This window comes from Dryobates pubescens, chromosome 7 (genome assembly GCF_014839835.1).
Source record: "Dryobates pubescens isolate bDryPub1 chromosome 7, bDryPub1.pri, whole genome shotgun sequence".
Classification (NCBI taxonomy): domain Eukaryota; kingdom Metazoa; phylum Chordata; class Aves; order Piciformes; family Picidae; genus Dryobates; species Dryobates pubescens.
In genome coordinates this window covers 8995642-9015523 of record NC_071618.1, presented here as the reverse complement: position 1 = coordinate 9015523, position 19882 = coordinate 8995642, and the positions used below count along the sequence as shown (strand labels likewise).

The 19882-nt window shown below is 42.3% G+C and overlaps 1 protein-coding gene across 1 annotated transcript in view; it reads left to right on the top strand.

The window, feature by feature from the left end:
- Positions 1-19882, top strand: part of COL4A2 (collagen type IV alpha 2 chain) — a 151226-nt gene that overhangs the window by 112925 nt on the left and 18419 nt on the right. Inside the window, exons 18-33 of the mRNA XM_054162871.1 lie at positions 491-592; positions 1106-1261; positions 1536-1628; positions 2818-2984; positions 4491-4563; positions 4650-4756; positions 5773-5974; positions 6757-6816; positions 7561-7623; positions 11168-11275; positions 13253-13474; positions 15472-15633; positions 16230-16400; positions 17200-17343; positions 18539-18664; positions 18999-19180. Coding sequence (XP_054018846.1) covers positions 491-592; positions 1106-1261; positions 1536-1628; positions 2818-2984; positions 4491-4563; positions 4650-4756; positions 5773-5974; positions 6757-6816; positions 7561-7623; positions 11168-11275; positions 13253-13474; positions 15472-15633; positions 16230-16400; positions 17200-17343; positions 18539-18664; positions 18999-19180 — 2138 coding nt within the window. The remainder of the gene's footprint in view (positions 1-490; positions 593-1105; positions 1262-1535; positions 1629-2817; positions 2985-4490; positions 4564-4649; positions 4757-5772; positions 5975-6756; positions 6817-7560; positions 7624-11167; positions 11276-13252; positions 13475-15471; positions 15634-16229; positions 16401-17199; positions 17344-18538; positions 18665-18998; positions 19181-19882) is intronic.

Genomic DNA, 19882 nt, shown 5'->3' with positions numbered 1-19882 from the left:
TGTTCAGATCACCCTGAACACCTTGCCAGGCTTTTAGGAGCAGAAAGACCACGGAAAGAGAGAGAGAGAACAAAAGAGACAGGGAACTGGACACACCATATATGTTATAATGGCAACTTCTTGTAGGAAAAGGACTGTCCTCAGAGAGCTGGTCTTCTGTACTTCCCACAAGCAATGTCATGCTAGCAGCATATTAGTAAGAGAGATAAGCCCAGAAACTCCATACCATTCCTGTGACAGGCCATGCACAGCTCACAGGTAGTTGAGCTTCAGAAAATCTTTCAGGTACATTTCTTTGTTTGGACTGAGGCAACATATGGGAGCAAATTTCTGTATTTCTAGACCCACCTTTGAGAAACAATTGCAAATTCTAATATTCTGAAGCCCTGAAGTTCCTAATTTACTATTTGAAGAATTTAGCAATCTGCAGTGTATCACAAACACCTTCATACTAAAATGCATGTATTGTGGAACTGGGGATATCTTTCAGGTGCAAGAGGGGATCCAGGCTTTCCAGGTGCTTCCGGACTACAAGGAGACCGAGGAGAGCAAGGAGAACGTGGTCTTCCTGGTCTTCCTGGATTCTCTGATGGTAATATCCCAACAACACATTTTCCAACAGCTTAACTTTATAGTGAATTTTAGCTGATACAGGGTCAGGATAGTGGATTTCCATGTGCAAACCATGAAACATGCAGTGCAAAGCTGTAGATATGGTTCTGAGGGACATGGGTTAGCACCAGACTTGGTAGAGTTAAATAATGGTTGGACATGATGATCTTAAAGGTCTTTCCCAACCAAAAAGTTTCTGTGACTCTGTGATTACTGGCTCAGGGGGAGGAAAATGAGAAGAGCATTTTCTTTCAGCCTCAGTGAGGCCCTGGAGAAATAACTGAAGCAGAGATGATGACAGAGCCTTGCTTCCATACTGCTATCGATTTGCTCAAGTGAAAAGTACAACCTACCATTTTGGCTCTGTGCTAAATATTTTCATTTTTCCTTGCTTGCTAAGTGTAGTTTTGAGTATTCCCTTCTGCTACATTACAGCTCTTTCAGCAGAATTGCTAAGAAACTGCCCTGACCTTCTTCCCTGGTTCTGTTTCAGCGGATGGAGATAAGCCAGGCTTGCCAGGAGAAATGGGACCAAAAGGTGAAAAAGGTGAATTAGGATCCCCTGCTTATCAGATGGGCCCGCCTGGGTTTCCGGGTAAGCATGGTGAACCAGGACTCCGTGGTCCACCTGGCCCTGCTGGATCCCCTGGTAAGTGCATGAAGAGAGATGATGAGAACTTACAGGCATATCTTTGAATATTTGAATGATAGCTGCTGGCAAGGCAAAGCGAGAAAGTGGGTTGAGGGAATGGAACGAAACAGGTGGCGAGGAGGGTAGATAGCAACTGGCTGTGTTAGACAGTAAATAACATCAGGGGCAATAAAAGGGCAAATGCAGTGCAGCTCAAAGGAAGAGGGAAGAAAGAAAAGAAAATTAAATATGCAGTCGATTAATTTACTTTTTTATTTAATTAAACTTCTAGGTGCTCTCTTTGGATTAAAAGGACAGGAAGGAACACCAGGTAGATTTGGCTTGCAAGGTTTCCCTGGGCCAAGAGGACAAAAAGGACCTAAAGGTAAGTTATAACAAATAATTCAATAGGTGATCTGCTGTTAAGTGTTGCTTGAAGTTTCCGTTGTGGTCAGTCTTGAGTTTATTGTGATGTGCCCCTAGGATCAGTGCTGGGCCCCATGCTCTTTAACATCTTTATTGGTGATCTGGATGAGGGCATTGAGTAAATTTGCAGATCACACCAAGGTGGGGGCAGGTGTTGATCTGCTGGAGGGTAGAGGGGCTTTGCAGAGGGACCTCGACAGGCTGGACAGGTGGGCAGAATCCAGCAGCATGAAATTTAACACATCCAAGTGCAATGTGCCCAGGCGGCCAGGAGGGCCAATGGCATCCTGGCATGCATCAGGAACAGTGTGGCCAGCAGGAGCAGGGAGGTCATTCTGCCCCTGTACACTGCACTGGTTAGGCCACACCTCGAGTCCTGTGTCCAGTTCTGGGCCCCTCACTTTAGGAAGGATGTTGACTTGCTGGAGCGTGTCCAGAGAAGGGCAACAAAGTTGGTGAGGGGTTTGGAACACAAGCCCTATGAGGAGAGGCTGAGGGAGCTGGGGTTGCTTAGCCTGCAGAAGAGGAGACTCAGGGGTGACCTTAATGCTCTCTACAACTGTCTTAAGGGAGGTTGTAGACAGGCAGAGGTTGGTCTCTTCTCCCAGACAACCAGCGCCAGAACAAGAGGACACAGTCTCAGGCTGCACCAAGGGAGGTTTAGGCTGGAGGTTAGGAGGAAGTTCTAGACAGAGAGAGTGATTGCCCATTGGAGTGGGCTGCCTGAGGAGGTGGTGGAGTCACCCTCACTGGAGGTGTTTAGGAGAAGACTTGATAGGGTGCTTGGTTGCATGGTTTAGTTGATTAGGTGGTGTTGGATGATAGGTTGGACACAATGATCTTGAAGGTCTATTCCAACCTGGTCTATTCTATTCTATTCTATTCTATTCTATTCTATTCTATTCTATTCTATTCTATTCTATTCTATTCTATTGAACATGCCCATGAACCAAAAAAAATAATCTAGGGCTAACACAACAGTGAAACATTGTGTTAGTTTCTTACAAGGAAAAAAACATTGAAGTACTCTTCTGAAGTATTGGAGAAACTAGTCAAGTATTCTCAAGACTGCATATAAAATGGATATGGCTGAAAGTCTATCTTTTGTGTCAGGACATTCTTTCTTCTCTTTCCAATCCTTTCCTTAGGCGAAGAAGGGGATTGCAGTACGTGCCTTCTGAGTGAAGAAATGAGAAGGGGTTCTACTGGCCCCCCTGGCCCTCCTGGCTTTCCAGGAACCCCTGGCCTGCCTGGGAGAAAAGGAGAACCTGGTGATCAAGGACCACATGGTAATCCTGGCTACCCTGGAGCAAAAGTGAGATACTTGTTTCTTTATTGCATAGTTACATATGCCTGCTAGGGGAATAAAAAAAAGGCACCATTCTCTGTGGAAAAATTCTGTGCCACTTCAACAGCTTTTGGATTGCTATGCACAAAATACCCAAAGCCAGAAACTACTAGGATAGAGGGGAAAATAGGAAGTTTTGGGAAGAGAAAAACATTTCCACATAATCCAAAGTCCACTTCACATTTAAACAAAGCTGTTTCAGCAGAATCAAGCAGCTCTAATACTATGATCTGACCATCCAGATGGGCAGTAATTCCAGTAGTAACTTAAAGTTGCTGCTAATAAGATACATATGTCAGACTGGTGAAATGTGAAGTTCCTAAAAACCACTATTCAATAATCCCAAGAAAAGGGCTTTGCTTGTAGTTGCTTGCTTTGTTGTTTGTACTGTAAGGTGCACTATGTGGAATGCCAACTGCATCAGAGTTCCTTACAGTCAAAACTGACTTAAAGGAGTCACATTTCTCAAGATTTTAGAGAAAAAATTCTGTAAAGCTGACCCCAAACTGATTTTGTTTATGCAAAGCTGTCAGAGCAAAGATACTGTTTTCAGTTAGTTCCTTAAATTCCTCTGAACATCAGAAAACCCAGACTCACTTATAAGTAAGTTAGGCATAAGGACAATAAGTATATTTGATCTAGATCAGATCTATATTAGACTAATGAAGATAGAATTTGTCCCAAGCAAAGACAATTTTTCCTGTGGAGAAAGAGAAATTAGAAATAGCTTCAAAGTGCTTTGAAAGCACCCATGTGCTAAACCACACTAAACATTTAAACCATGGGGAAAAAAACTAGCAATGCAAACATCATACTAGCAATGGAGCTCGTTTCTGCAGTTACACCGTCAGTGAAATAATTCAGTACTATTTAAGTTCCTGACATTTCTTTTGGCCTGCAAAAAGCTATGTCTGAAAGAAACTTTACCATGGTGTATAGATGTGACTTCACTAGCCATTAAAATGCACTTTGCAAATAATCTCTAGGCAAAACCCCACGACAGTGTTGTGAATCACAGTCCACTGCAAGCTATAAGGCTGCTCTCTGTTGTAGTGGAGAGCAGGAGGGCCTGCAGGTCAATATAACCCTGAGTTTTGTTTCCATGGTGCTGAAGAGCTGCTTGCAGCATTTTCTTTAGTGGCTAACACCGGCTAATCTATTGTGTTTTCTCCAACGCAATTCTGCAGCTAAGGCCACCTTCAGGACTCAAGCTCATGGAAACCATAGCTCTCCCAGTGCTATCCTCAGGCAGAAGCTCCCCTGACATGCCACATGGTCCTCATTAGAGCATCTTAATGAAGGTTCAGGTGCAAAATTAGGGTTACTGAAGAGGAAGTCATTCAAAGAAAGTAACAGGAAAGCAGTAAATTTAAGGAGGCTTTTTAAAGCAGGACAGTTGAAATGCAAATCTTGATATTTATTTCTCAAGTGGTTCTGTTTCTTTTCTTTTCTTTTCAATGTATGTAACACCAGGGATTTTCAGGTCTTGATGGATTTCCTGGGCCAAAAGGAGAAAAAGGAGATTCTTTACACATAACTACTAAAGGTAAAAAATCATATCACATGTATTTTGCTATGATTGACTATTATATCTTTCATGAGAGATGGGTCTTAATGCAAAGTGTTATGTAGGCACCAAAGGAATCCGAGGAGACCCTGGACAGCCTGGTATCAGAGGTCAAGATGGTTTCCCAGGCAGAGATGGATTAGACGGTTTACCAGGACAACCTGGTCTTCCGGTAGGTAGCAAATACAGCTAAATCAGTTGCACCACACTCAGTTACTAGTGCATTTAATTCTGAGGGGTTCTGATCACCAAGCTATCCTTCTTTCACAGATAATGATGCACAACTAGACCAGACTTGATGGTTATTTATATATTAAACATCAGATTTACTCTCATGGTTTTTAGTACAGTCTTTCATTTTTATTTCTAATTTATTTAAACAGCTAACTAGCAGTGTAGAGCCTATATAGGCCAGCTTGTTACTACTGGTTACTTTATGATAATTAGTGGTTTATTAGTTACTCCTTCTAGCATTGTGTAAGGGAGACTGTGTGACTGAACTTCAAAAGCTTTATTACAACTGAGTTAAAGGAAAGCAAAATTTACTGCAATTTTGCACCTTCGAAATGTCAGTTGTGTTGTCATCTACATGCTTGACAGCACCTCACCTAACTGTAGCCAGATAGAAGTTAGAGATGTAGTAGTTTGTTTTCTAAGTGCCTACAGAAAGCAAAAGAAAAAGTTAAACACCTTGCAAGAAGAATTCATCTCCCCCATCGTAAATGCTGTTTTGGATCACTGAGATGCTCTTACATCATATTTGAAGATGGGCCAGAGCCCTGCTGTCCAATCTGGACCACTGCTTTTTACTACCAATAAAGATGGTACTTTACTTCTGAGATGGAAATGTTTTACAGTGATGTTTGTAAGATGTTGATTAATTAGTTTAGACATATAACTAGAGGAACAGACAAAGAAAAAACAATTCTATGCCAGCTTTTTTCAAGGTCTCAGAATTAAATGTCACCCCAGAACATCTGGTTTGGTTTCCTCAAAAACCATTTGCAGCTTTGCAGAAAGGGCAGTAAGCCTCTCCACAGCAGTGATTCAAATTGCCCAAGAGCTGCTCATGGGCCAGCTTTTCTCAACACTTGCGAAATTTTACTGTCTCATGTTATTCATCAAAGTAGTTCAATGGTTTGTTTCTCAGCAAAGTCAGGAGTGACCACCTCCATTCACTTTCCACAGGGTGATGGTATCAGAGGTTTCCCTGGTGATCCTGGTTATCCAGGTGAATTAGGCCCAAAGGGCTTTCCAGGAGAAGCAGGCCTGCCAGGTGAAGGATTTCCTGGTCAAAAAGGGTACCGGGGTCCTCCTGGTGACCGTGGACAAGATGGAAACCCAGGACCTCCAGGTCTGCCTGGTCTGCCAGGGGAGCCTGGCCAACTAGGTAATAGACGTCACTTTTTCTTACATCAGAGCTATGGGAGATCATTACTGATTTGTGTGCAGTGTCTATACAGCACACTGTTCAAAAAGCAGTGCTTGGTGGGGGGAGTTATGTGGGTAAAAAGGGATTGCTCCTATTAGTTGTCCAGAAGTCTTACAGAAAGAAATACTTAGAAGGCCCAGTAGCTTCATGTCAGAAATCAAAAAGCCATTCATTTATGCTATTTCAATGCATTATGTTACAACCAGCAAGTAACATCCTTCAGCTTTCAAGCCACTGGAGGCAGTGAAGCAGTGTCCTGCCACTGGAGTACACACAAATGCTTTTCTCCAGTCTTCCCTCTCCAATGTAATCTTCCAACTGACCAGAGAAAGAAAATATAATGTATCCATCCTTCAGAGCTCTTCGTAGTATCACTGCAGCTTCCTGAGCCTCTTGCAGCATAAGAACACCAGGGCTACATTCGCAGGAGCTCAGATTTTTATTGCTCAACTTTGAGATGCCTGGCTGAATACTCAAGCCAGAGAAGGCACCTGCCAACCCTACACAGTGCATGGGACACATAACTGTCTAACTTACAGGGTTAGTTTTCAGGCCTGGATTAAGTAATGTATGGATAGAGAGTTCCAGTGTATTATAGCAAAAGGGTTAGTGTTGCATGTGTGTATATGTAAGAGAATACATTCTCTGGGGGTGTAATAGGCATTTTGGTTAGAACTGAGATAATTGTACAATTTTTGTCTTTTAAATAACAACTCTGTTTCCCCATTCTTTGCTCATAGACTGTGGGCAGGTCACTGAAGACTTCTCTAGAGGAGATACAAGTGAGCCAATATGGTCAGGTACTGTACCAACAAATGCTCTTATGGATTGATTCTTTCTTATGACTGCTGTGGATGCTCATGATTGTAAACTATTTGAAACTTACTTCACAAATAGCCATGTCCATACTCTAGGTAGCTCTCAAATAATTCAATAACATTGAACATATTCTAAAATTATTGCAGTTTTAGCTCTGCAGTTCATAAATTCTTTATTTCAATGCTCCTGGATGTTTATTGTGACAAAATGATTACTATGCAGTCCATAGCAACAGTTCCAAAAGTTTGGTGCCTGAGAAAATTTAAGCAACTTTTTAAAAAAAACAACTTTGAGTATATTTTTTTCAATGCAATTTAGCATATAAAGGGGAAAAAAAAACCTTCATTTGTAACATAAATTAACTTGGTTGCTTCAGCAGTATCAATCACCCACAGGGAAACAAGGTGTCTCTCTGAAAAATAGTCACCCATGAGGTCGGGCTGCCCTTCCCATGGCAGTCTAACTGGAGCAAACACCACAGCCCCTGTGAAATAGGCAGATTAGCAGCTCTTGTGGTAAAACTTAGCTGGAGTGCTCCCCTGAAAATGTCAACCATCGGCATTTATTTATTTATTTATTTTTAATTAAGAACACTTTTTTTTTTTAATGAGGGGGTTTGCCTGTTAATTTCATTCACCTGATTTAATGGTGTTAGCTACAATCACTGAGCTTATGAGAGGCAGCCTATGAGCATGTAGGGTGTAACTAATCTTCTTTGTTTGCAGGTGCAGGCTGTGTGAGGCCACCAAAGGGATCTCAAGGCAAACCAGGACTGCCAGGAGCCACCGGTATCGTTTTGCCTTCACTTTTGTTTCAACTATGTTCAACTCTCCAGGTTCATTACAGCTGAGCCTTAGCAGGCAACAAGTTTTAGGAATGACAGTGGAGGGCAGTGTGAACTTGAAACCAGCAGAGAGATCTAAGCAGCATACAGTCCAGGTGGCTGCATCATTCCTTTGATAATGAGTGTCATCCATGAAGCAGAAGAAAGGATGGACAACCCATTTGCTACTCTCCACATGTGAGAGCATATATAGAGTCTACAAGTTTGTGGGAGCATATATTGAGGTCTCTCAGAGTTGACTAGATACCACACAAGGAAAATCTATCCTCTGAGCTGATAGAACATTGCAATGGAGGACTGTCTGACTATTCCTCCTTATGTTACTGGGTGCCTTCAGCAAGTGTGAGGCTAAAGACTGACCCAGTCTCAACACAGCTTGGTGTATTGGGTGGGCTAGGTTGTTTGATGTAACGCGGTTGTGCTATAAGCAGCCATGCACACCTTCCTTGCAGAGCTGGTCTGGTGATCCTGGGCCCTTCCACTGAGGGTTCCACACTTCCTTCCAAAAGGAAGAGAAAGAGAAGGTGGAGGTAGAATCTGAAGGACTGTGTGAGATGGAATTGAGAGAAACACAGATGAGGTGTGCTGAGTGGTCATAACAACTGACCTTGAAGAGGGACCTCTGATCAGTACTGGTAGTTCCTGTAAGCTTATCTACTCCCAGCCTGACAAATAAAGCTGGTTTTCAATAAATCCTTCTCACTTACAGCTGGTAAAGGTACTGACAAAAAGCATAACTGGATCCCTCAGAGTTTGGGAAATGTGAAATTCCATGCATCCTGTGCTTTAACCAAGGTCAAAGATCTGGGCTATAAAATTTAAGATCAAGCTTTTTTTCTCCAGCACAAATTTTATTACGGTATGCATGGATTGATTTATCCACATACTGATGGAACTTAAAAGGAAACTTTTTATCTCTCTTAAAAGTTTGTGTATCTTTAACCTATTTTTCCTTAGTCCTAATGCCTGTGCTTCTGAAAGTTTTCTTGGCCATCTTTGTAATTTTTTTCCTGAGTATGATGATTTATTTTTTTTCATTCACATGAGCTTGAGGGTTTTTCTTTCAGTGAATACAGGCAGATTTAGCTCCTAGCGGTAAGACTGCTGTAGCACAAAGTGATACTGAGTTTGTGTGCTTTGTATTTTGTACTCTTAAACAGCTCCTTCTGTTGCTTACATTTTTCAGTAGTTTTAAGATGTTTTTGCATCCCTTCAAAAACTGGGAAAGGCCCCTTACTGAGCCTAGGGCAGAACTGTGTTCAGAGCCACCTTTCAACTCAAGCCAGTTCTGGAACTGGAAACCTGGGAGAAACAGGACACATTTTAGTACTTTTTGCAGCCTCTTGTTGCCATAGTTGTGTCAATCGAGTTTCCTGCAGCATCACTCCTACCCATAGTCTTTGCATTGACACAAAAGCACCAACACCTCCTTTACACTCTTTTAATTACCTGCTTGGAGTGATGTGGGGTTTGTCCTGAAGATTTCCTTCCACCTTCTATTGCAGCCAGAAGGGAGCTTTGCTAGAGATAATCAAGTCTCTCAGTGTTCTAGATGTTGATGGCACCCAGTATATTAAGCAAGGATTCATCTTTATAGTCTCACACCCTCATATTCATGTGTTCATTTGAAATTCCTGGCCACATACACAGCCCATCTTAAGTTATATCCTTGTTATTCTGTAGTTTCAAAGACCTACATGATCACTGTTGAAAAAAGATTTAAGTTGTTTACTGTTCCGAACATATAGCTGAAGCACTTGCAAGCTGAACACTGGCCTACAGTAAGAACATTTTCCTACTGCTATTTGGCACAATATGTTAACATCAGCTAACATCACATAATGAGTTACTGAAATAGTGGCAAGCAGTGGTTGCACTCTCCATCTGCCACCCTCTTTCTCTAACATGGCTTTTTAATTAGTGCAATACTGAACAGAATGAATGAAAGTTATTACAGATGGGAAACAACACCAAGATGCTATTTGGGTAAGAGGCACATTAGAATTTTACATTGAGACCTGAAAGCCTCGGATTTTTCCTTTTAATTGCTTTCTGAGAAGTTATTGTTTATGTAAGAGAGAGAACAATAGTTCTGCACAGCACTGGGAAAATGCTATTCACGTTGCATTGGCTGTTTATGTGCACCTTATGTGTGGCCTTTTTAAAGGTTTCTTTCTCCTCTTCACAAACGACTGCTGAAACTGGGGGGAGGGGGGGGCGGAGGAGGAACCAAAACGAAAGTGGGAAAAAAAGTAGCAAAATTTGACTATTATTTTCCTTGGCTTGTCATGGTTAAGGTGGAGAGAAGCTTGTTTTCAGTATAATAAATAAATTAGCTGTAGTTCATGGTGATGCTAAGCAACAACATTTAAAATGTTAAAGTTGTTGTTGACCTTCAGGCTTGGAGCTGGGAACTCAGAGTTGAGGAGCTGTGGAGGTGTGGGGAAACAAAGCAATCCACAGGAATTATTTTCAGAGGCCTTTAACAAAAAAAAAATCTTGATCTTGGCATACAAAGAATTAATGAGACTAGGAGAAGACTTGATGGGGTGCTTGGTGCCGTGGATTAGTTGTTTGGGTGGTGTTGGATTGGTTGATGGGTTGGACGCGATGATCTTGAAGGTCTCTTCCAACCTGGTTTATTCTATGTATTCTATGTATTCTATGTATTCACATAATAAAACTATGGCATGAAATTAATGCATAAATAAATAAATAATGCACTTTTATAAATATCACAAAAGAACCCTAGTAAATGTTTGCAGATTCTTAGGTGCTAAGAAACAGCAGTATTTGTCCTTACCTAAATGTCAAATACTGTATCACAAGGAAGTGATGTCTCATTGTAGCTGTTAGGAGGTAACTCAGTATGAACATAAGTTCACTTTGTCAGGGCACAGCTCTTCTTTTGCTGCCAAAGCTATAGACCTATACTGTTACAAATATACTGAGTAGGCTACTTAATTTGTATTCAGTTTCTAGGATGATTAGAGCTAACCTTTAGCCTTACATTTCTATTTTGTGATTATTTAAACCAGGATGCTCTTTTTCTGTGATCAGTTTAGCAAGGAAGGGAAAACTTAGTTCCTCATACAGCATCTCATTTGTGCCTGTTTCTGTTGAGCATTCTTCTAAGACTTTGCCTTTTGACCTTAAGATAAAAGCCTTAATTTACAAAAGCATTAAAATCTCCAGAAGTATATGAGACTAATTATTTTCACCCTAGTAGTCTCTATGCCATTAGTCTTTAAGTCAGGTTAATCCATGTTTCCAAGAGCTCTTAGCCCAGATTTTTGGTCCATGTCTTGGGATCTTGAGTACTGCTAAAGAGCTGCGGAATAGTCTCATTAAATTGAAAAGTGAGGCTTCATCTCTGCATCTGGAAACACATCATGATGATATTTACCACTGCCTTTTCTTATGGTATGTGCACATTTCTATTTTGTTTGTTCAGATCACACGTAGTTATTTTATTTTATTTAATATAGGTGCAAAAGGAGCAAGAGGATTCCCAGGTGATCCAGGCCCAATGGGATTTCCAGGGCTAAATGGTACACGAGGTGATCCAGGACGGGAAGGACTCCCAGGTCCTCCAGGTATCTTGAAATAATTAGTTGTTCTCTGGATACTTTTGACCTCTCTACTACAGTCAATGAAACTCAAACACTTGATTGTAGATACATTTTCACTTCCCTTCTGTGACCGTTTGAGGCTGTGCCTTTAAGGAAGGGGCACACTGGCTAAATGTTTATAAAATATTTTTTATTCTAAACGAACTTCATTGGCTAATTAAGGGGCAGGTGATGGTCTTGGACCCAGAGCAGCTGGGACTTTCCTTCAGTTTTCCTTTCTTCGCTCTCCCTTTTAGCTGGACTGCTTCTGGGCTTCTCGCCAAGAGATAAGAACTAACTCCTGTACCAGGCCTTCCTTTTTTTCTGCCCTGCTAACCACCCTTTCTCTCTTTTTCTGCCTCTTTGGGGGAGAAGGGAGGTAGGGGGGTGAAGGGGGCACAGGGGGAAGCCCCCTCTGTTGGGGGTCTGGTTTCTGATTGTGTTTATTTGCTGTATATTTCTGTATATATTGTAAAATACCTGTATTTGTTGTGTTACATAGAATCTGCTTCCTATACATGCTTGTAAGTATAGTCTGCTTTCTCCGACTGGGCCTAGCCGTGGTTTCTTTCTCAGTGGGGGAGGGAAAGCGGAGCCTTTCCTTTCAACCCACCACACCTTCCCTTCCACGTTCAGACAATAAACTATTCTACAAAACTGCTACTTTTCAAATCCAAAAGGAATTTTTGCAACTTCTACAATGATGACAAGTAACAGACACTTATTTTAAAAAAAAAAAAAAATCTGTTTTATATTACAAAATTATAAATGTAACAGTAAAAAAACCATGAAGCTCACATAGGAATAAATTCACTAACAAGATGTTCCAGATTCCAAATGGAATATATTCAAAACAATGATGCAGAAAGGAAGAAAATACTGTTATTAGTATTTTTATTTAACTCTTTGCAGCGTTAGTATAAATTATACTGGACATATCAACAGCAAAGTACTAGCTACCCATCTTGCCCATAGCTGGCTGTGTGTGCTAGTGTTCAGTGCCTGTCATAGTTTGTGCTAGTCTGTAATTGTACAGATTAAATCCCAGAGCTTCTGTCTCTCTCCAGAAGCTCCTGGATGTCCAAGACACATCAATTAATTGCATGTATAGTTGATCCATTTGTAGATCATAAGTCAGATGAGTGCTACTGCACATACATACAAGGTGCACTGGGTATGTTTATGGATCATCAGTCAGTTCAGCAAGAGCTGCTGCCAGAAACTACCACTTCCCTGTGCTTGACCAGGTTAATTTGGTTAGAGATAGAGGCAATGAGGGCTTTTCTGTAGCACAATTCAGAAGCTATTGATGCAACATCATTTAGGAGCTCTTTAGAAATTCTCCCATCTATCTCTTTTCTATGTCCTAAACCTCAGAGATACTGAACTACTGCAGACCTTCCCAAATCCAGCCCAAGTGCTGCTTTTCCCTAAGGTACACCTAGGGAAAAGCGCTCTAGGTGCTCTAGGTGCACCTACAGCATCTGTAATAGCAAAAGAAAAAGCAAAAGAAGAGGTGATGCATATCCTGACCAAAAGGCAAGGGACACATCATAAAGAACGGCTCTGTGCAGCTTAGAGCAGTATGATGAATGTGTGTTTTCCCTTCTAAGTTCTGTACAGTGCTCTAAATGCTAAATTAAGGCTCCCATACCATATGGCTCCAGGCCACAGGGTGGTCAGCACTTTGACCAATTTTGTGTAGTCTTCCATATTGTCTTTCACCAGGGCTGGGACTTAACTTCCAGTCCAGGTTCAATTTCCAGTGTACAAGAAGCCTTTCCCCTGTCATCTGCCAACAGGGTGGATGATGGGAACTGTGTCAAAATCATTGCACAGAAGTAACTGTACTTGGAGCTGTGGATCTTTTATCACGCAGGCACCCAGGGGTGGTGCATCTGGGATTTGAAGTTTGACATCTGTAGTGAACACTGCCATACCTTGTTCCTGTTTTATTTACAGGTTTTACTGGCCCCAGGGGAGACAGGGGCCCGAATGGTCTACCAGGATTGCAGGGACACCCAGGCCTCACAGGAAAATCCGGTGCTCCAGGAGCAGCAGGGTTGAAGGGCCTTCCTGGTGATGTTATAGGAGCACCAGCAGGTTCCCGAGGGGATGCTGGGCTTCCTGGATTCCCAGGGTTGAAAGGCATGCCAGGAGATCAAGGAGTACCAGGAATAAGAGGTAACAGCTATCTCACCTGAAGAAATGTTTGAGTAAACACGTGCTAAAATGTTGCCAAATTGTAAATGTGTAAAAGTAGTAAGAGATTGTATTAGTATGTATTGGAGGCACTCATGACCCCAGCATCAAATCCCAGTGTCTGTTGGTATTTTTCATCCCTTCCCCATCTACCTCAGCTGTTACCAGTATTACCTAGCTCATCCAGCACCCTCTGGAGATACATTGTTTATGACCAGCGCTCCTTCACACTGCACTACAACTAGTGTTGGCACTTAAACTACTATCCCCTCAGAATAAAAAGCTCAAGTCTGCATTCTGTTTTCAAGAACACTCACCTTACATGACCTCAGTTATAAAGCACCCTTAACTGCAGTCAAGGCAATGGACCTACACTGACATAAAACCCAAATAAAGGGAAGCAGATCCACTTGGCTTGGATTTTAAGTGCCATGTACTTTTGAGGTCTTGATCACTGCTGCCTCGTTAATCTGAAGGCAACGCAGGCATTACCTTTTAAGTCTTGACACATCTTATGTCATAGGGATGTAAGTTTTCACCAAGTGCACTAAGTCATCTAGAATTGAGGCCGTTTTGCTTCAGAGTTTTTATAAATCTTATAACAATGCCTTGGAACACCCTCACCTGAAATTTTCTGAAACGTAACGCAAAAGCAGAACCCATAATTTCCCTTACATGTTTCCACTCCTGCCTGTCATGTTTTGGAGAAGATACAGAACATTATTCCAGTGGTTCAGTCTGCTGCTTGATTTGATTGTTATGAAATCAATGTGATAAAGAGAGAGATCAGGAATTACAGAATTATTTGTGTTAAAAGCAGAAGTGACTTATTCATAGAATGGTTTGGTCGGAAGGGACCTTAAAAGTCATGTAGTTCCAACTTCCTGCCATGGGCAGGGACACCTTCCACTAGCCCAGGTTGCTCAAGGCCTCATTGAACCTGGCCTTGAACACCTCCAGGAAGGGGGCATCCATAGCCTCCCTGGGCAACTTGTTGCAGTGCCTAACCACCCTCACTGTAAAGAATTTCTTTCTAATATCAAGTCTAAATCTGCCCTCTTCAAACTTGAAGCCATTCCACCTCATCTTATCACAAGCGCTTGTAAAATGTTCCTTCCCAGCTTTCTTGTAGGCCCCCTTCAGGTACTAGAGGGCCACTATAAAGTCTCCCCAAAGCCTTCTCTTCTCCAGGCTGAACAGCCCCAACTCTCACAGCTTGTCCCTATACGACAGGTGCTCCAGCTCTCCGTCTCCGTGGCCCTCCTCTGGACCCGCTCTAGTAGTTTGATGTCCCTATTGTGCTGGAGGCACCAGAACTGGATGCAGGACTCCAAGTGGGCTCTCACAAGAGCAGAGTAGAGAGGAAGAATCACCTCCCTCATCCTGATGGTCACACTTTTTGCTGCAGCCCAGGATACAGTTGGCCTTTTGGGCTGCAAGTGCACATTCCCAGCTCATGTTGAGTTTTTTTGTCAACTGATATCCCCAAGTCCTTTTCCTCGAGACTGCTCTCGAGCCACTCCTTACCCAGCCTATATTTGTGCCTGGGATTGCCCAATCCATGTGTAGGACCTTGCACTCAGCCTTGTTGAACTTCATGAGGTTTGCTTGGGCCCACCTCTCAAGCCTGTCTAAGTCTCTCCAGTGTGTAACCAGACCACACAGCTTGGTGTCATCTGCAAACATGCTGAGGGTGCAATCAATTCCACTGCATGTATTTCCATCTGGTGACAAATTGTTTCCAATTTGTATTCATTTGAAAGAGCCAGTCAACCTTTCCAATGCAAATATTGAGATCAGTATTGGTAATGTCAATTATTTTAAAACTAATGAGCAATCTTTTAATTTGCCTTTCCTCTTCTCACTGAGTTTTCAGAGGTAAAATATACCCTGAAAGACTAAAGCATGCACAGAAGTGATATGTAATGGTAAGCTCTCTAGGTATTTATGCCCTCTAATGTGTGATTATGGTATTTTAGGAGCGGATGGTAGACCAGGTTTGCCAGGAGCCAAAGGAGATCCAGGGCCACAAGGTCTCCCTGGTTTGATGGGGCTGCCAGGCATACCGGGAACACATGGATTCCCAGGGCTACCAGGAAACCCTGGGCCTGATGGCAGGCCTGGCCCTCAAGGACCTCTTGGTGAGGAAGTATTGCTTTCTTGTGTTACTCCTCTTGCCAGTTGTATGGGTTCCATAGTGGAAAGTTAAGCTTGGGATAGTGGCATATGCCATGCTTTAATGCCCAGCCAAGCAAATGACAGTAGTATTGCAGACAGTGACTGCAAATTATGCTGATACCACAGTAGAAGTAGGGGGGGATGATGGTCCTCACTATCAGAGCTGCTGCTTTTCTTTCTATAGCCACCTACTCAGTCAGGTCAGAGCTTGCTGGTGGCAGCCTAAGAGAAGGGAGCTACCAAATGGGAGTAGTCTTATGGAAAAGGGTCTTAATTCTTAAATTTAAGAGGAGGGGAAGGACCTGTAGGGAGTGGGTATAGAACCAAGACAATAGTGAGACTGGTTTGTTTTGATGAGCTGCTTTGTCTTTATACTGATTTCTGCAGTTCTTTAATGAAAAATAATCCTAGTTGTCCCTGTCCCTCCACACCATCTCCTCAACATGAAGCTTGTAGGATAGTAGTTTTCTTCTTCTTGAGCTGCTTTGTATGAAATCATCATGTATGTCATGTCCAAATGCTTTTTAAAAACATCTCCATTTGCCTTTTCACATGGCAGGTCCACCTGGTGTTAGGGGAGAAGATGGTGAGCAAGGTTTTCCTGGCCCTGTGGGCCTGAAAGGTCTGGCTGGTGACAAAGGTGATACAGGTTTCCCAGGATTACAAGGGATACGTGGTGTGACTGGTCCCCCTGGCATAAGTGGAATGGATGGCTTTCCAGGAGATAAAGGTGAGCTCTGGGCAGTTGCTTTGAAAATAGCAACACTGCTTAAAGCTGTTCTGTGCTGAGATGAACAGGACATGTTCTCTGCTGGGCTACCTCTGTTTAAAACAGAAGTGTTAGGGTCATGTGAATAATATATTCTCTGTGTTGTGTTTGGCAGAATGCTAGCTTGTGACATGCAGCCCTATTTAGAAGGGCAATGGTTATTTTATTTTTCCTTTTAAAGTTTATACAGCATCTATACTTTTCTCTCTGCAGAAGGCTTTCCCTTGTGCTAGTCCCACTGACTGTCAGTGAAACTGTTTCCTCAAACTTTAAAGTTTTTTAAAGCTGACAGGTGTGTAGTAAGCAATATCAGACACAAGACCTTGATGCTGACTTTTATCAGAATGCTAATTTAACACATAGAAAAGAGGAGTATGGAAATTCTTAGTGAGAAAGTGCCATCCAGTCCTAGGCCCATAATTTGTACCTCTTACATGGAACTAGGTACCTTTCTGTAGTTTATCTGTAGAAGAGGGTTTGAACTCATCTTTCAGAAAAAGACATAAAGTTCTGGTCATTTCCACATCTCTTGACCAGTTGGGGCATTTCAGTCTACCCACCCCTGCTCTTCTTTGCCTCTCAGAGAGCTTGAGTGCCTGATCTTGAGATGCAGATTACCCTAGGCATCAAGACACCCAGAAATAAGTACTGCTGCACTGAAATTTTCATAGTGTTTCAGTCATGCATTGCTGGTTTACATTTACTTGGTTTGCAAAAATCTGAAAGAGGTAACAGTTCTCTTCCCTTTCTTTCTTTAAAGGCTCAAGAGGTTCACCTGGTATTGATGGTTTCAAAGGCATGACAGGCCTAAAAGGAAGACCAGGCATCAAGGGATTCAAAGGAGAATTTGGCCTGCATGGGGCTCAGGGTGATAAAGGCTCACAGGGTGCACGTGGCTTTAAAGGTATTTGCTTACGAGTGGTATTAGTGTGTTTGCTTTTCACATCTGGAGAACTATTTTGCATGAACACAAAGGAGAGACATTTTTCAGATGGTAAATTTAATTCAGACATTCCTCCACCTATTTCACACATGAGTCTCTGGCCCAGAGGCCTGGATTTTAGGCTCAGTGTAACGCTGCTTAGTGAATCTTTACACGTTTGAGGTTGGAGATAGGCATCTCATTTTTCAGCTAAGTTCAGATAATGCCACCCCGAGCATGTGCAGAAGTCAACAGAGCCTTTTCCCAGAAGTGTTTAAGGTGTTTGAGGAAAAAGATTGATTTTGTTCCAGTTGCACTGTAAAGGCACTGAAATATGCAGAAAACCGAGCAATGAAGCAGTTAAGTTGGTATCAAAACCAGTGCCATGAAAACTGTAACTCAGTCCTCTTCTCTTTTCATAGAATTATCTTTAAGTACAGGCAAACACAAGGCCGATGCATTCTTTCTAGGGACCCTGAGATAAATACTAAAGAAAAAACATTCTGCGATTCAAAGGTTGCAAAACAGTGCACAGTAATTCAGGAGAGGTCTAAGCAAAAGACAAAGGTGAAAACAGCCCTTGTGAAGAAAAATGCAAATGCTCCTCTTGGTGAAGAGGTGCAACACAGTGCATGATTGTAGGTGACAAGTCTGGATGGCCTGCCTCTGCATCCCACAGAGAACTAAAGACCATCATACGGTCTATTTGGGTCTTTTCTTCAGGCTATTATTTACTGATGTCATCAGTAACCTTCAGATCAAGAAAAGGAACAAAATAACTGGTAACAAATCCAAACACTTTCAGTAGCCCAAGACTTTTGACTGAGAGTTTCCCTTTCACTGCAATTAACCTACTTTTCTGTGCTTTTTCCTGTGTGCTTTTTGGTTTTTTTATAAACACACACTATCTAACTGTTCTGCGGGGAGGTAAATTTATCTGTTGCAGAGGAGCCTGGGTCTGGTTCCCCAATACTGTGTGTCCAAGTCAGTTTTCATGTTTTCTTATGCCTGACTCTTCTGCTGACAACAGTGTATTGACACAGGTAACTTCTTCTGCAAGTGGATGTTCCAGAGTTTATGCAAGAATCTCTCTTAATCCCTTTTTGCTAATTTTATGCTTCCATTCACTTTTTCCGACACAGTGCCACTGACTAGCATTTTGTAATGTGGCCTTTAGGTGACCGTGGAGATCAAGGCCCCCCAGGAGAACCCCCAAAGATCAAGCCCAGCATGATGATGGAAGTTAAAGGTGAAAAAGGAGATGCTGGAGAAAGGGGAACAAAGGGATTCTTTGGCTTAAAAGGTCAGTGTAAAACAAAGTGAGCACATTCAGGACTTTTCATTGCTGTATTTTCTTAGTTACCACATTAAATATTACCTGCTTACCATACCACTGTGCTGCAGCCTCCACCAGTGAAGTTTCTGACAGTGAAAGCTGAGCTCCTTGTTGCTTTTCACAAAGCCCATACCGAGGAAATCTTTGCTTGGTTATGTCATGTGTGTGTGCTGCCTTTTTGTACTGGTGCATCATGGTGCCATGTTTATAGAAGGCCACTAGCAGGACAAGCAACTGCATGTCAACTTTCCCAGCTTTAATAGCTGAAGTCATCTTTGTTTTTCTTCTTCCTTGCCTGCAGGTAGCAAGGGAATGCCAGGTGTTCCTGGAAAGACAGGAACACCAGGGTCCCCTGGGCATCCCAGCTATGTGGCCGGTGCAAAAGGGGACATTGGTGCGAAAGGGCTGACAGGTCTAAAAGGGTATCCTGGTCCAGCTGGCTCTCCTGGCATCAGAGGCTTCCCTGGCATCACAGGAGGGAGGGTGAGTTCCTGCCCATGATGGAATAAGGGTGTCCTTTAGCTGGCATTCAGCTTCTCTAGGGAATAGATAAAAATGCTATTAAAAAGGTTATTAAATATTTTTGCTTGATTCATCCAATGTCCATTAACCAGTGTCCTTTCTTTTCTCACTGGGAGACATTTAAATTTCTAATGCCAGGTTTTTGCTCATAAGGATCCAGACAGTTCCTTCTAGGTCCTTGGTCCTGTTGCCATAGCTGGTGGTAGAAGTTATTCTCAAAGCAGAGATAACTCTTCCCTTTCTGACAGTGATTCTGTGAAATAAATTCTTACAAAAGGCCTGACAGTAGACTTGCAGACATCTCTTACTTAAGAGAACCAAAAGCTATGTTCCTTTCTCAGGTAGCTTTGCCCTTAGATTCCACTAGGACTTTTTTCCTAACCAAGGACTGCAGAACTGTTGTTGTTTAACCCCAGCTAGCAACTAAGCACCACACAGCTGCTTTCTCACTCCCTACCCCCACAGGATGGAAAAGAATTGGAAGGGTAAAAGTGAGAAAACTCGTGGGTTGAGCTAGGAACAATTCAGTAATAATAATAAAAATCATAGATTGTAACAAAGAGAGAAATAACAGAGAGAAGGAAATAAACCTCAGAAAGACAAGGATGCAAATGAAAACAGTTGCTTGCTACTGACCAACCAATGCCCATCCAGTCCTCAAGT